Source organism: Anguilla rostrata, chromosome 7 (assembly GCF_018555375.3).
Source record: "Anguilla rostrata isolate EN2019 chromosome 7, ASM1855537v3, whole genome shotgun sequence".
NCBI classification, from domain to species: Eukaryota; Metazoa; Chordata; class Actinopteri; order Anguilliformes; family Anguillidae; genus Anguilla; species Anguilla rostrata.
The window spans coordinates 46,903,321-46,916,478 of NC_057939.1; the positions used below are offsets into that span (position 1 = coordinate 46,903,321).

The window sequence follows — 13,158 nt, forward strand, 5'->3', positions numbered from 1 at the left end:
TTTATTTATGTCACATACTTGGAATAGAGTTCTGCTTTTAGTTCAGCAAGTCTTTCCAAAGAGGTGTCTTTCATCCTGGTACAGTACACCTTTTCACATGAATGGGGTTTTAATTATTTTCTTTTAAATTCAATTAAATAAATAAATAAAGCTGGGGAAAGTGTACTAAAACAGTATCGGACACCTCTGCGGGTCCCACAAGGTTCTAAAGGACTATATGCTCTCTTCTGCATCAATGTGTGTTCGTGAAATTTTTCTTAATTATAATCCATCTTTTTGGCATAGCTGTGGTTCTCCAAGATTCCACGGACAAGTAACGCACCTTTTTGTTATAAACGCATATCTGTAAGATACTAGAGAATTCTAGAGCTCTTTTCGGTACAGAATTAATTTGTAGCGGGGAACCTTCTCGTTTCCTGCTGACACTTGCTCTGCTAATGGCCGAGCGCTTTGCCGTTTCCCTCTCCTCCGCGGTTCACACGGGGCCTCCCCGGTTTCGTTTCCCCGCGTCCGGCGCCGCGCTCGCGACGCACTCCGAACCGCAGGGTGAGTGTTTGTGGGTCACCTCGCGCGTTCTCTCTCACCTGCAGCTCGCTCCGCCTGAGTTACGGCCCCTCTCGTTTTTATGACAAGGCCGCCGCTCTGTTGACACACATCCCCGCAGCCATACGCGAGCGGTCCATTTATTTTCCCATTAGGGGGAAAGCCAAATGCGCCGCCATTCTGGCTCTCGGCTCCCGGCCCTTTCCATAAAAGAGGTAACTGCTGGGATTTACAATGCTCATCTGAGTCCTACAATGGCATTTCACACCCATGTTAAAATGATTAAATGATTCTCCTTTTATCCTGGTTTGGCCCGGAGAATATATGTGCAGGGATCCATTTGAGTAATAATTTTACTAGCCTGAAAAGTCTTCTGTGGCAGCTGGACCATTGTAAACTTTGTAGGTACCGGTAAGGTCGACAGTAACAGGTACACTGTTCTCCATGAAGTTTCTTCTCAGCTCAGGGAAAAGATGCGAGATGGTAAAGTTTTTGTTGCAAGTTCAATGCACAGTATGATTCCAAAAGGGGTTCAATGTTATCTATCCAGAGTAAAATGTTCTCTACCAGAGGCAAAAAATGTACTCTATCAGAGATAACAGTACCCTTTTCACTTACATGCAGGTGAGCGGGATTACTCTGTCAGTTCCATGTCTTTTGGGTTCAGTGCCTGGTCGGTTCAGTGCAGTGACCGGGCTCTCTGTGGTTCTGTAGGTTTGGGTCTGAGTGCTCCATCGGTTCTGTACGGACCTGCCGCAGAGTCGGACCAGAACCTGATCCAAAGAAAACTAAAACTGGGAGGCTCTGCTCCACCTGGCTGGACCTAAACAGGCAGTTTGCAGCTGTAGTCACTTGTCTTACAGCAGCTTCATCTAAGGTTTATATTACTTTACCCAGCTTCGACACCTGGATGGATTTTTATTTTATTTTTTTTACCTTTTAAGGAGAAACGCACAATCTGGAATACATGAACAACCAAAGCGGGGAAAACCCTCAAAGGCGGTGAGAGACCCTTTCAGTAATGAACGATGTGATTGGTCCATTTATTTTCCTATTAGGAAGCCGACATCTTTGAAATTGCCTGACCTGCTGTTCAATCTCAGCTTCCAACACTTTCAAAATAATAGATCACATTTTTCTTTGAGGTAGAATGATCTATTGTGTCTGCGCGTACAAAAAATAAGACACAGTGATTAATATGCTGTAAGGAAACCAAAACTTTAAGACCCTGTAAAATAGTTTTTTTGTGCTGTTAAAGTGTTGATTATACCATAAGGGAATTCTTTTTAAAAATAACTCCAGTGTACAAATGCATACAAAAGAAAATACAAAAAATGAACAAATGTAAAATAAATAAGTCACTCGTGAACACTAGAGATGGAGGTCTGTTTTGGTACTCCAGGTTCACTTCTGATTGGCAGGCCACTAAATGGAAGCACTAATGATTGGTTGAAACACAAATCGACATGCTACTAACATAAACAAAATTGTTTTAAAAAGACGAATACCAAGTCCTCCCACAGTGGCCAGCATGAGAACTTGGTTACTTTCATCATAAAAATCTTAACTGAATAATATAGGCTTTATATCACAGGTCATTGGTTGTACTCTTTTAAAATATAACTAAACAGACGTGCTTCGTACGTCTGTATGTATGTATGCAGATGAACAGGTTTTTGTGTCATTTTACATGTCCTTCCCAGTCGTATCATTTGATTGCCATTTATTTGCCTTTACAGTCCCCCGTGTCTAATTCCTGGGGATCAGAATTATAATGCGCGGTCCTTGTAGCGCAATCTGCTGTAATCTGCCGGGGAGTTTCTGTGGTGATTCACGGTTTTGCAGCCTACTGTTCTGAGTCATATCTCCATCCAGCACCAAGGGTTTCTGATAGGGCCTAATTCACACTGCCTCTGCCTGCTACCTGCTTCAGCCTGCCACACACACATACAGGCACACACACATACACACACACGCACCACACACACACACACACACACACACACACATACACACACACTCACACACACAGAAACACATACACATAAACAGCAGCATAAAAGCACACATGAACATAGCTCTAATTCACCTGTACAATTCTCCAAACTCCAATTAAAATGTTGACAATTGAAAATATGATTTCCTTTCTACATAATCTACATAATTCCTTTTGATGTTATTGCAGTGTTAGGGCATGCTTGTATCACAGACACAAAAGCTGTGGGGCGTGTGAGCCTTTCAAAATCTAAGCTGAAATAATATCAAAAACCCCAGAGAGTGAATTCCTATTCTTTTAAAACATAATTGATTATCTAAACCATATCGATTCCTGTTTATAAGTCCATAAATTTAAATATCATACTCATGCATTCCTTACGCACAGTATCTAGAATATTCTGATATTAAGCATAGCAGTAGCTGCTACACCAACAGCTAAATATTTGGATATGTCTCCATCTAGTGGCTGTATAGTAACTTGTTTTAGTGGTGATGAGTTCCATCGTACATTTTATCTGCTTTATATTATGCATTAACAAGCCTGGCATGATGATTCCTGAACAGACCATCCAAGGGACATAGATAATTTTTGCCTCAGCAGGAAGTTACTGAAGGGTAACATACATTAATATACAATTATTCTCAGCAAAAATGTTAAAATTGAAAATTGTCGTAGTTCTGCATTTTAAATCAATTGCACTTTATAAATCATTTCACAAAATAACAAGTGGCAAAAAAATGAAAGGTGCTCCAAGGTGAGTGATTTAACAAAGGCCGGGTGCAACTTCAGCGATTTGAAAAGCACTGAAAGATCTAAGTAACACAGATGCCCAAGGCCATCTCAGTCTAAGAAAGTATTTAATAGCTTTCTTTCTTTGGTACATCTGATCAGCAGTTTACCTCGCACCTCCTCTTTTTGTTGAACACAGTTTTTTTCACACACACACACATTACACACATACATTTACATACATACAACATTTTGGTTTCACCTTGTAAAAATTACAGCACTTTTTACACAGTCCCCGAATCCCCCTGCCACCCGCCATTTTCAGGGGAATATAATATTTGGGACAACTGGCTTCACAGGTGTTTCTTATTAGCCAGGTGTTTTCAATTGCTTCCTTAGGGCTGGTATAGGAGAGTATCTCGTCTTGATTCTAGGCTTTTGATTGCCTTTTGGAGTCTTATTGGCATTTGTCAACATGAGGATCAAAGCTGTGCAAATGAAAGTCAAGGAAGCCATTATGAGCCATATGCGGAATAAGAAACAAAAGAAACTCAGAAGACATAGGCCAAAGCTAAGGCTTTCAGGCTAAAATCAACTGTTTGGAACATCATTAAGAAGAGAGAGAGAGCACTCGGGAGTTCAGTAATCGCAAAGGGCCTGCTAGCTCGAGGAAGACCTCTACAGTTGATGGCCGAAGAATTCTCACCATAATGAAGATTAACCCTCAAACATCTGTCAGACACATCAGAAACACTCTTCAGGGGGCAGGTGCAGACGTGTCAGTGACTAATGTCTGCGGAAGACTACACGAACGGAACACTGAAAGATGCAAATCATTAGTTGACCACAATCGGATGTTCACTATGGGTGGTATTATTATTATTATTAGCCTTGATTAAGTTCAAAACTGTTCTGGTACTAAACTGGGACCAGCACCCTGTAGCAAAGCCCGTTTCCAGTCCTATTTCAGAGAATGCGGCACAGTTCACGGAGCGAAGTTCTCGTGCTGAGGGAAAGGGGGGAAGGTTTACCGGTTTCCCACCCAGGCTCCACGGCTTTGTTCCCAGGCGAGAGCACACCCAGCGGTTCTCTCTTCCCGTCAGGCAGGCGCATGCAGGAATTCTCCGCAGCGCTCTTCTGATTGCCTCCATCACGCCACGGAGCCTCTTCTTTCCTGAAGCCGTCGTTGCTGCTGTCAGTTATTCGGAGCACTTATATTAATAATTAATTCTGTGTTCTCGTTCAAGTTATTTTTGTCCGCTTTTGCAATATTTACAAATGATTTCTCACCAGAAAAAAAGCATTTTGAATTTGAATATGAGAGAGACAGAGAGAGAGACAGGGAGGGAGAGAGAGACAGAGAGAGAGAAAGAGAGAGAGACAGAGAGAGAGAGAAAGAGAGAGAGAGAGAGAGAGAAAGAGGTCAGTCCCTGCTGCCTCAGCATTGTCGCTTGCCGTCCGCCAGGGACTCCACAGGAAGGCCTAATGATCGATGAGCAGACGCTCCAGTGGCCCCCTGCCGCGGGCCAGCACCATGGTGATCACTGACTCCGCCCCCCCAGCGCCCCCGCCCTCCCGCCCTCACCCAGCTGCACCTCCGGGATCAGCCACAGTTTATACGCAGATGGGCACAAGCTGCCCCCCAGAAGGTAAGTAAAAATTACAGCCTTGTTAGACTATAAGGCAGCTCTGATAAAAGTTTCACTATAAAAGTATTCAAATTCACAGCGCCAGAAAAAATATTAACAAAGAAAGAAGTGCAATGCACGAAAATGGCTGCCTTTGACCTTTGGCTTCTTGTGAAAAGGGGTTTAAATAAAAGTACTGGTGGAGGATCAACAACCTCTGCCAATAGCACTTTTAAGAATAGGACTCCAAATCCCATAATCCTACAGGGTCTTATTCTACAGACTTGCTACATAATGCAGAATGACACTGCAGACCTCAGCAGGCTGCCAACATTGAACATCTATCCAGGTTTCAGGTTCGAATTCCCCATGGGGCACCACCTTTGCACCTTGGGTCACAGTCCTTTACTTAACCCGTAGCACTTCTGACAATGGAATGAAATGGAAGGTCTGCAGTGCATGCAACGTAACAGATTATTTAAGGAAAAATCTGTGCCGAGACACTGAATGCCTCAATAACGGAAAGCAATTTAAAAAATCAGGTCATCTTATGGCACTACAACGTGACACATTTGTGCATGAGTAATAGAGGTTTCGGATACATTGCTTTAAAGGAGCAGGCAAGCACTGTTGGAGACTTTTTGCTATTAAAACACAGATCGGTTGGCCTGAAGCCAGACAGGAACAAGGGAGTGCACAACTGAGAAAACCATTTTCTAGAAAATTACAGATCAGCAAAGAAGCCTTTTCTTCATATACCCTGTCACAGTGGTTCTCAAACTCAGTCTAGGGGACCCCCTGTGTACCCTGGTTTTCCATCCAACTACAAATGGAGTCCTAGAATTTCAACAAGCCGTTCATTTTTTCTTAATTACGTTTTTCATGTTTAGAGGAATTATTTGCTCTCTTAAGCCACATTATGTCAGAAATAGCTATGTATGCCATGAAGTATAGGTGTCCCAAATCCGAATTGTGTTCATCATGCTTTATTGCAAACGATCACATCAAAAGAGGTTAAAAAAAATAATTCAGGTGAACCAATAGGCCCTAATTGGTGAAAGTGCGGACACCTGGCCACTAAAACTAACCATTTGGTAGATAAAGAAAACTCAAAGACAAAGCAAAAAAATGAGCCAAGCCTGCGTTTTATTCATCAGGAAAATATAATGGAAGAATTTAAGAGATCGGTTGCGGCAAAAATCTGCAGTACACAGGGGCCTCTCAGGACTGAGTTTTCGAAGCACTGCCCTATGAAAATGAAAAATGCATTTTAATATTCAGAGAGCGAAGCCAAAAAACCCCTGCAAATTATGATTGGCTCAATGCAAGCACAGCAGACAAATACAAACTGATGCTGGATTACATAACAATCTGTGGAGTGCCCTCACTGCCAGGTGGCCTAGTTAAACTACCATCTCCACTGGAAGGACCCCACTCTGTGGCTTCCGATGAGACTGCCTGTCTGTAAATCTCTTGTGTGCGGTGCATGACAGAACCTAACATCGGAACATCTGTTCATCCCTCCAGCTCTCATAATGAAAAATACATCAAATACCCTCTTCAGTTGCTCTGTTCTCACACACACAAACAGGAAATCCGTTTTTCTACAGTTGGCCTTAAATGCTTTCGCTCCAAACCGGATTTTAGCATTTTGCAAATCTTTGAGTTATAATTTCTCCTGTTTGCTGGGAGTTTACCTGGAAGGAGGGTACGTGTGTACATATCCCATGTTCACCTGGACAGAGCACAGGTATATACACAGCCTATGTTCACCTGGACAGAACACAGGTATGCAAATGGCCTATGTTCACCAGGATAGAGAACAGGTATGTACACAGTCAATGTTCACTGGGATAGAGCACATGTACGTACACAGACTATATTCACCCGGTATGTACACAGTCCATGTTCACCTGGATAGCGCACAGGTATGTACACAGTCCATGATCACCTGGACAGAGTCTTGAAGGTAGGGCAGCTTATTAAGTACCCTTTAATATTTAAATCGCTCGGTTTTGGAAATACCGCCCATGCACTCCACAGAAGCGTTCCTAGCCGTAGAGCTGCCAGAGCCGGCTCTTACCCTGCGTGCTCGATGGCATCTGACAGGGCCCAGATGGCAACCCCAAGGGCAGATTCTGGGAGCGAGAACGGCGAGGTCTCGCAAGAAGGGGAATCATTTCTAGGATCCCCAAATACGAGCAGTCACGGCAGCTGTGCTCTACTTCAAACCCAATTCGCGTCAACGGGCTCGTAAGGGAAGGATCGTGCAATTAAATCCTTTAAAGAAGTAACTTCACTTAAAAAAAAAAATAAATAAAATAAAATATATATATATATATATATATATATCTTTTATTCCAGCAACACAGATGTAGCAACAGCCTATGTAATGCAGCACGTCAATCATTAAGATGCACGCATATGGTCTTTTTTAAACTAAAGATATAAGGGTCACATGTATGTGGCCTCTAAGAGGATTACATACATTAATCTGACCTGACAACACTTTGCAGGCATGCCATGCCGTGACGTTGTATTTTTTATTTTTTTTCCTGTGATTACAGAATCTTTGCAGAGGAAATGAGAAGGTGAGATGTATAGCATGCCAATCCCCAATCCCTGCACACAAACAGAAATCAAGAGGCTCTTTCTGTTCTGCATTTGCCCCCATTATGAATAAACTGCCCTTTCCTCACGATGATTTCAAAATGGAAGGTGCTCTGTGTCGCACTGGGTTGCCTTGTATAAAAGGACTTTTTGTGCATTCCTGGTGATGTTCTGGATAAGAGCGTTTGCTAAGTGATTGTAAAGCAATGCATTATAAAATGCTCTTCCTTTTTAAAATGGTTCAAGTGTGAACAAAAGTGTGTGAATGCGTCTCACTGTGGGGAGGGGCGTCTTGCTTGAGCACCTGAAATGGCAAGTTACAGTTATTTAAATGAGTTCCAAGCAATCTGATTGGTCCGATTAAGTTTTAGCCAGTGTTGTTATTGGTCAATGTTTGAGTAGCCCCTCAGTCAGCTTCTATAATTGGAACCACACCTGGATATGATCCTAACTGTCCATTGGTTTTTGGGCAAAACACACTCGGAACATTGGCAGACTTAACACACAGCAGGGAGTCAACTTGGTCAAGCTCGTAGTTTTGTAAACATGAGCCTGACAAGGTAGTACATTTCAGTTATAACATTGCAAAGCACTGTCAAAATACTGGTCTGGCATACAGCCAGAAAGTATCCACCAATCACAGTTGATGTTGTTCCATTGTTTGTTACAAACATACTCTGTGATTGGTGGAGCTCCTCTGTTTCTTTCTATGAGCGAGGTGACATCAAGGCCATCTTATCCCTGAGAAAATGTCAGACCCGCTCCATAAATATGCATGTGAGGGTTCATGGAGGAAACTGCACAGGTGTCAAATAAAGTTCTTTTTTTCCAGAATCTGACAGGTAATCCGGGGGTGTGCCTTGCAGTGACACCAGAGGAAAAGTTCAAGGTGAGCGTTCTTAATGTCCTAACAATGGAAGATAACTTTGAGGTACAGAGACCTTTAGACGCTGTGTTGCAGAGGAGAGGAGAATGCAGGGAGGTTTACACTCCGCAGTGCGTCCCTGGGTACCCCAGGGAGTCCTCTCCTAAACCTACACAGTGTGTGTGTTGCAGATTCCAAACGCTGTGCCGTAGCATTGGATCATGAGCCAAACACTGCTGTCTCTTACATATTTATATGCCACTTCCTCCTTGGGAATGAAACCAATTGCCTCTGCAGTGCAGATCTGGAACGCGACCACAGCAGACAGTAAACACAGTCTGTGTAAGTGAGCCCTCAGAAGAAGAAGCGCAGCGAGTTAAAGCTCCTGGTGAAAAGGGCACCTCCCCAGAGGGAGAGAGTGGTAATTAACCAGGAAAAGAATGATTGCTGTGTTTGTATGTGTGTGTGTGCTTGTGTGATCATGCGTGTATGTGTGTGTGTGTGTGCGCATGCATGTGTGAGCGTTTGTGAGCGTGCGTGTGCTTGCGCCTGTGTGTATGTTATTAGGGACAGGGAGCCAGTATAGCCAACATCACTTATTAAAATTTCCTTTAAAAAAACTGCTGTGTATTCAGCATATTTATTTGCAGTGATTTGTATTTACAGTAGTTATTGATTTACAGTTAACGCAGAATTAACTGCCTGCTTTTTAACATGCGTAATGGGGCGTGGCAGTGTCACATAAATAACGGTGTGAACGGTGAAGCGGTTAGCGCTCTGCGCTAGACGGACGCTCCGCGCTTCCTCCGGTGGATCAGACCACACACGCCCGTGCGCTCACACTGCATTATGAATGACATCCTCCAGCGTGTGTGTGTGTGTGTGTGTGTGTCTGTCTGTCCGCGCGCATCTCTGGTATTATATAACAGCGTTGCTAAATGTTATTCTGAACTCCAGGCTTCGCCCCTGAGCCCGCGCGCGCTGCACACTTTATGTTCAGAGGTGCACATCTTTCTGAAGTGAATGGCTGTCAACTGCCTGCTAGCGGGAATCACGGCTTTTCTCTTTTGTCTTTAGAGTTGGTGGGAGGGGGGTGGGGCGGGGGGGCGGCGGGCTATGGGGGGAGGGGCTGTAACTGAAGGTTGCTGACCCGAAAACGCTTCCAACTGTACGCAGCTAACGTGAATGATAGCTGCAGAATATTTAAGAGCCCCCTCCGCGTAACATAGCACCCCAGAGGGGGAACCACCGGAAATATCGAAAACTGTGATTTCGATGTTCGCAGTTTAAGCCTTGTGGGTGCGTTAATATTTCGCTCTGTTTCTCGTGAATCAGGTTGAATTGGGAGCTCTCAGTCTCCCTCTGATGAAAAAGAAAAACCAGAGAGAGAGAGAGAGAGAGAGAAACGGACACCTTTAAAATGACACCGGATGAATGAAAACGAAAGACCCAGAAATGCACGCTAAACAGGGGAGAATTGGGCTAACTGTAGAGCAGTGGAATACCAAAGGTACGGTCAGTTAGGGGATAAACAGATGGTGCTAAAACAGCAACTGCAGTGCAGGATGACGGTACGGTTCTAAAATTAAGCCGCCCAAACCAAGGCGGGTCGGTTTACCGCAGTTCTGATTTTAGCAGCGGGAGAAGGTTCCGGGCTCTAGAAAGGCCGCAGAGTAGCCTAACCCTCTAAATTATAGTCATTAACATCACATGAACACGACGCTGGATTGGTTCATTAAAAATGGCTGGGATATTTGAATGAGTGACGCAAAGTCATTCGAGTCTGAGGAGTGTAACCTGGACTCTGGCAGCTGAAGCCAGTCGGCTGATTGGCCGCGGTCGGCTCAACTTCCTGCCTCCTGGACTTGTTTGCTTCACTTCGGAGAGAGAAAGGGAGAGAGTAAAGACAGCGAGGAACAGAGTTCCGGTGATGTGCATCGGTTTCAAGACGTGTGTGATGCCGATCGGGTTACATTGGCGGGGGGGAGGGGGGGTGGGGAGACTGCGGAGGATACAATGACTTACCAAACAGTCGCTGGTGGAAGAAGAACTTTCCGGCAAACAGGCCGGCGACGATGGCCAGCAGCCAGAGGATCACCTTCACAAAGTTCCACCCGCCGCCGGGGTACTTGTTGACGACGAAGGAGAAGCAGTTGCCCACGACGATCATGTGCGCCTCCGTCTGGCTGTGCGAGATGGGGTCCTCGGCGAAGATCAGGAAGTTGAAAAAGATGACCAGGTAGGCCACCACCAGGCGGGACCACGGGTGCTGGAAGTAGTACCGGAAGCGGGCATCAATTTCCATCCTGGGCGAGAGACCTCGGCCGCGCGTTCCACCTGGGAGGAAGGGAGGGCGACAGTTACAGGCAAAAGGGCGGGAAAAAGGGGAACCGGAAGTGCGATCCCGGTCGGAGGTTAGACATTCCCACCCGCGGTGGTTTCTTACCCTCAAAGCACAGAGAAGGACTCACTTTAACTTGAGACTCGGCTAAAAATTCCAGACACACGCGGGCTTGTGAGGGTGTGGTGCTGGGACATGACTTCCTCTGATGCTAATCTGAGAGGTCTTCCACCCACAGTCATTCCCGCTCTCAGATTTAACACTGCCACGCTGGGAATCTTTTTTTCTTTTTTACCCCCAGTCTCTGCCAAGCTCTTAAATAAACTCTCCACAGTCTGCCTGCTGTGTCCAGAGGGGTGGGGCCCACATACCACCTCACCCCTGTGCCAGACCCTTTGGTTTCCAACCCAACCAATCCTATTACTGTCACACTGTCACACACATATACTCTGGGAATGTGCAATGATACAAAATCCAGACATAGAACTTCTTTAGACTTAATAGCTAAGTTGCTTCCAAAATATTTTTAAGAAGCACTGATTTAATTTTTTTTTTTTAATTTAGAAAATCTTTGTACTCACAAGAAATATGTTCACCAAAATGGGTTCTCATTCAATCACGTACAACGTACAGTATTCATTGATGTGCAGTTGAGCTGTCCTCACAGAAAAGTAAGTGGATTCCCTTAAGTCACCTCAAGAGGAAACATCGAAGCATTTTGCTTCTTTGTTATGGTTATACTCTCTATACCAAAACAAACAAGAACGATATAAAGCATGGCCACTGCTCGCGCTAGCTTTCCACGGACCACCTTAAGAAATATTCGAGCCCTGCTTGTCCAGTGACCAATAAGAGAAGTCATCTAACAAAACACTACAGGAAATACACTTTCGTCCTGATAATTCCAGAAATTCCTGCGACTAGAACGGCGCTGGAGCGCTGTGGATGTACCGCAAGTATTTACCTAATCATTGCCTGTGAAGCCTGCACATGCGTTTTCTTCAAACCAGCAGTGATGCCGCCTCTCCCAGGCGCGGTACCTGCATATTGTGTCGCCTCGCCTCCCTCTTCCACAATAACAGGCATCGCCAAAGCGATTCAGACTGGATTTCTACGATTGCCATAAACTAAACGCCCACCAATTTATATGGCGTGTGTACAATCCAAATGCGCGCACGCACACACACGCACACTAACCTGCTCCACGCTACTCTTGCCGCCCCTTCCTTTCCCTTCTTTAAACGGCGCTCTTAGGAATGGAAGCCTGGTTGTAGCTGGTTCTCGGGCTGCTTCATCACGCACAGACGAGCCGAACGGCCCCTCATTCCGATAACACGGTGGAAACGCCTCGCCTCGCCGCGCCAGCACAGGGATGTGAGGGATTAGCCATGCGACCTGTTGTTAAGACAGAGACACCCCCAAATCCCCTGGCATGAATTGCTTGTCCATGCGGCGGACGGAGGCAAGCAGCGGGGCGCTGCTTCGTCAGCACGGTCCATGGAGTCTAGCTACTCTTTGTCAGAGGGGGGGAAGAGAAGGCTGGCTGATGGATGTACTCCCCACTGCAGGCGTGTACCATCAACACGCAGTAATGTTGACAACACACGCGGCTTTCCAGAGGCGCCAAGCTTTTTATCTTGTGTGTCACGAGGGGAAGGAGTGAGCTGACGGAATAGCACGTATAATGCAATCCTGTTACTTGATATTTATTTCAGTACTGCTGACGTCCCTACTTGAACACCACTAATTGCATTGGTTTACTTTGACAGGAGATCCATTTAGTCAATTAATCTTTAAGAATAACCGCGAGATAGTGCAAACAAATGCAAACATACAAATATGTATCATTACCAGCCCGTTTGCATCAATGCATTATTTATTATAAAGAAATTTGCTATTTAAAATTATTGCTTTTGGAATTAATATTTAATTCAATACAAGATTTCAGATAATGATTTTTAAATGGCTTGTTGTAGTTCAGCAAATTCCACCAACTAAATTTTGGGGAAAATTTTAAATTATTTGTTTTTGGGTGGACACAGTACCAGACATGTTGTGGTGCTACATTTTTTAAAATTTTATTATTGTATGCATTAGCTTGCAAGTTGCTCAGGATAACAAGGGTTGCTAAATGAATATATGTTAATATAAATGGATGGGGTCCTTACAAAAATGGTCTCAGTTAAGCATTTCCATTTTTGTCACACCCAAACAAACAAATCAAGAATGCATATTATTTTCCTTTAGTCCTCATGCTGAGGATGTGATTGATAACGAAAAATCCAAAATTTATCATTGCTTTTGTACAAATCCTGAGTGGGAAAAAATGTAGCAATTTTAAATGTGAAGCCAGGAGGTTTTAATCTTAGCAATTCTTTTATGTAATCCTAACAAAATTTATCATACCCTGATCAGTTCTGTGAGGATCATTAATGGACTGCAA

At 44.3% G+C, this 13,158-nt stretch overlaps 1 protein-coding gene across 3 annotated transcripts in view; it reads right to left on the minus strand.

Moving 5' to 3' along the window:
• tmem117 (transmembrane protein 117) overlaps nucleotides 1-12,425 on the minus strand; it is a 41,295-nt gene extending 28,870 nt beyond the window's left edge. Inside the window, exons 1-2 of one of the 3 annotated variants that reach the window (XM_064344753.1) lie at nucleotides 11,680-12,425; nucleotides 10,400-10,711 (exon numbers count right to left, since the gene is read on the minus strand). In XM_064344753.1, coding sequence (XP_064200823.1) covers nucleotides 10,400-10,679 — 280 coding nt within the window. In that variant the 5' untranslated portion in view covers nucleotides 10,680-10,711; nucleotides 11,680-12,425. Of the gene's footprint in view, nucleotides 1-10,399; nucleotides 10,712-11,296; nucleotides 11,647-11,679 lie in introns of those variants that run through there. The other 2 variants (XM_064344752.1, XM_064344751.1) reach the window with 2 other exon arrangements.
• Between the last annotated feature and the right edge of the window lie 733 nt (nucleotides 12,426-13,158).